This window comes from Silene latifolia, chromosome Y, assembly GCF_048544455.1.
Source record: "Silene latifolia isolate original U9 population chromosome Y, ASM4854445v1, whole genome shotgun sequence".
Taxonomy (NCBI): domain Eukaryota; kingdom Viridiplantae; phylum Streptophyta; class Magnoliopsida; order Caryophyllales; family Caryophyllaceae; genus Silene; species Silene latifolia.
The window spans coordinates 165,876,253-165,879,107 of NC_133538.1; the positions used below are offsets into that span (position 1 = coordinate 165,876,253).

Sequence of the window (2,855 nt, forward strand, 5' to 3'; positions counted from 1 at the left end):
ATTTTAGTGCGCTATGAAAGAGTGTCGGGCCAACTGGTAAGTCTTGATAAAACTACCGTATCTTTTAGCCGAGGAATATATAATTTCAGGAGGAGTATGGTGGGTGACATATTGGGGGTCCGGGTGGTGAATGAACAAGGGAAGTATTTGGGTCTGCCAACGACTCTTGGTCGGTCGAAAGGAAGCCTCATTAATATGCTCCGGGACAGAATTAGTAAGAGGTTGCAAGGATGGAGAGGTGCGATGCTTAGTAAGGCGGGTAAAGAGACTCTCATCAAATCAATTGTGCAAGCGATCCCAACCTATGCCATGAGTGTGTTCAAAATCCCGAATTTTTTCTGTGAGGAAATTAAGAGCCTTATTACGAGTTTCTGGTGGGGTGAGAGTAATGGGAGGAAGAAAATTCCTTGGATAGCATGGGAAAAGATGTGTCGATCAAAGGAGCATGGAGGACTCGGTTTTCGTGATTTCCAACTTTTCAACAAAGCGTTATTAGGCAAACAAGGATGGAGGCTAATGCCGGAGGATACGAGTCTTATGGCAAGGGTGCTAAGGGGAAAATACTTTGCGGACCGAGGTTTCTTAGAGACTGAACTTGGGTCGAACCCATGTTACTCATGGTGAAGTATATGGGAATCGAAGGAGGTAATCATTCTAGGAGCAAGGAAGCGAATTGGGGATGGATGGAGCACAAATGTGTGGCTGGATCCTTGGATCCCGAATACCCAATCGCGGCGGGTGATATCCCCTCGCAATGGCAATGATGAAGCTATGAAGGTTGCGCACTTGATGAAGCCTGATAGGACCGACTGGAATGACGAGCTACTTGATGAGCTCTTCTTACCTTTTGAGAAAGATCGCATTCGAAACATTAGGCTTTGTGACTCATCCCCGACTGATGATTGGTGTTGGGACCCCTCCAAAAATGGTGAATACACGGTGAAATCAGCCTATCACCTACTGTTTGGCCAAGGAGAGCATGAGGAACAATCGGAATTTGCTCGCGACAAATGGCTTTGGAACACTATTTGGAGGACACCGGTCCTTCCACGGGTCAAACTCTTTATATGGCAATTGTGTCATGATGCCCTCCCGACACGGAATAACATTGGACGTAGATTTGGTCTCAGCGACGTGGAGTGTCCGTTCTGTTCAAATATGATGGAGACTTGTCTCCATATGCTACGGGATTGTGGGTGGGTATACGGGGCTTGGGAGGGGGTAGGGATGGAGGAACAAGTGGACATCAGGGTAGAGCGGGTGAGGGAGTGGATGGAGGGATTGTTGAGGGAGTCGGGGGAAGAGGAAAGGATGAGGTTTATGCTAAGTTGCTAGACAATATGGGAGCGGAGGAATTCGGTTATCTTCGAAGGAGGGGAGAGGAAGTGTGGACTGGTTATACGACGGGTGCAAGATCTTTTGTGGGAGCTGAGAATGGCGAGAGAGGTGGAGAAGGGGGAGAGGAAGGGGGGCGTGCACCAGGTGGGAAATAGGGATAGTGATAGGGGAACTGGAGGAGGAGGAATGGGGGAGGACCCGTTGGCGGGGACTGGCTGGAAGCTACCTGGAGAGGGTGTAGTAAAGGTTAATACTGATGCCGGAGTTGTAGCAGGGTTGGGGATTAGCCTGGGTGCGGTGGCGAGAGATTCAAGTGGGCAATTGCAGTGGGCAGTGGCGTTTCAGATGGGGGCGGATAGGAGTCCAAAAATGGCGGAAGCAGAGGCGGTACTGATGGGTCTCAAGGAAGCTAAACGAGCCGGGTACGCGAGAATCATAATGGAGAGCGACTGCCTAAACGTTATTACGGACCTGCGGGAAAAGAAGACGGGAAGGACGGACATTTTCCGAGTTTATGATTACATCTTTTCTTTATGCAATTCTTTTATTTCAGTTGTTTTCTCTTATGTTAGACGAGAGTCGAATAGTGTTGCGCATAATGTGGCACATTCGGTACCGTGGGAGTATGGTAGGCGTGCTTGGATTGAGGATGTACCTCGTAACGTTCTTGATGCTATTTCTAGCGATCTTAATGGTATGAATTAATCCCCTTTCGGGGGTTTTTCCGCAAAAAAAAAAAAAAAAATTAGGTAACTCTTTGATATATTTGTATTTATGGAATGTGATTGGAATATTCCATTCACATTTCATAATCCCCTCTTAATTTAGCAAACTGACATCATGCATTATACATAATTTTTTTTGCCTAATATATTTAAGAGTTCTCATTAGTTGCCATGTAGGATTGTGCTTGTAAATTAAGATGCCACGTCAGTTTTTTGGCAACTGCATTAGAGAAATATATGATTCTTATATAGAAGCCAATGCTTTGCTTCTTTCGAGGTGGTTTCGGGGGAGAATAACGACTAACGAGGATCAATTTTATTGGGCCGGAACATCTTCAGGTGAGGCCCACTAGTAGAGCAGGCAAATCAGACTTGGGCACGATGGGCGGCCCGAGCATGGCACGGTACGGTAGAGCTGATCAAGTGCGGGCCGACCTATTTGGCTCAGCCCACTAAAATAGCAGGCTTGGATAAGAAAAAACAAAAATTAATCAGGTAACGGATAAGAAAACTAGGCCATTTATAATAAATGGACAGGCTTGGACTAAACAAAATTGTCCATGGACGGCCCGCTAGGCCCGCTATTAAAAGTAACCTCATAAAAGTCCTCAAACCCTCAATCCTCCGCTGTTCTTTGCTCATTTCATTTACAATTTGCACACTCTAAACCACTTAGCGCAAATGAATACTTATGCCTTACGTATAAGTGGGAGATTGTAGGTATTTACACTTGTCATATATATAAAGATTCGCCGAGAATGGACATGTTAACGGGATTGTCGTATAAAGATA

General features: G+C 45.9%; 1 protein-coding gene across 1 annotated transcript; it reads left to right on the top strand.

The window, feature by feature from the left end:
- The first annotated feature begins 1,434 nt into the window (after positions 1 to 1,434).
- Positions 1,435 to 2,043, top strand: LOC141629347 (uncharacterized). Its single transcript, XM_074442364.1, has one exon. It carries the CDS (start codon positions 1,435 to 1,437, stop codon positions 2,041 to 2,043), a length of 609 nt encoding a protein of 202 aa, XP_074298465.1.
- The last annotated feature ends 812 nt before the right edge of the window (positions 2,044 to 2,855 follow it).

Bases quoted from the DNA above. Each gene is read 5' to 3' on its own strand.
- LOC141629347 (XM_074442364.1), top strand. From the start codon at position 1,435: ATGGCGAGAGAGGTGGAGAAGGGGGAGAGGAAGGGGGGCGTGCACCAG.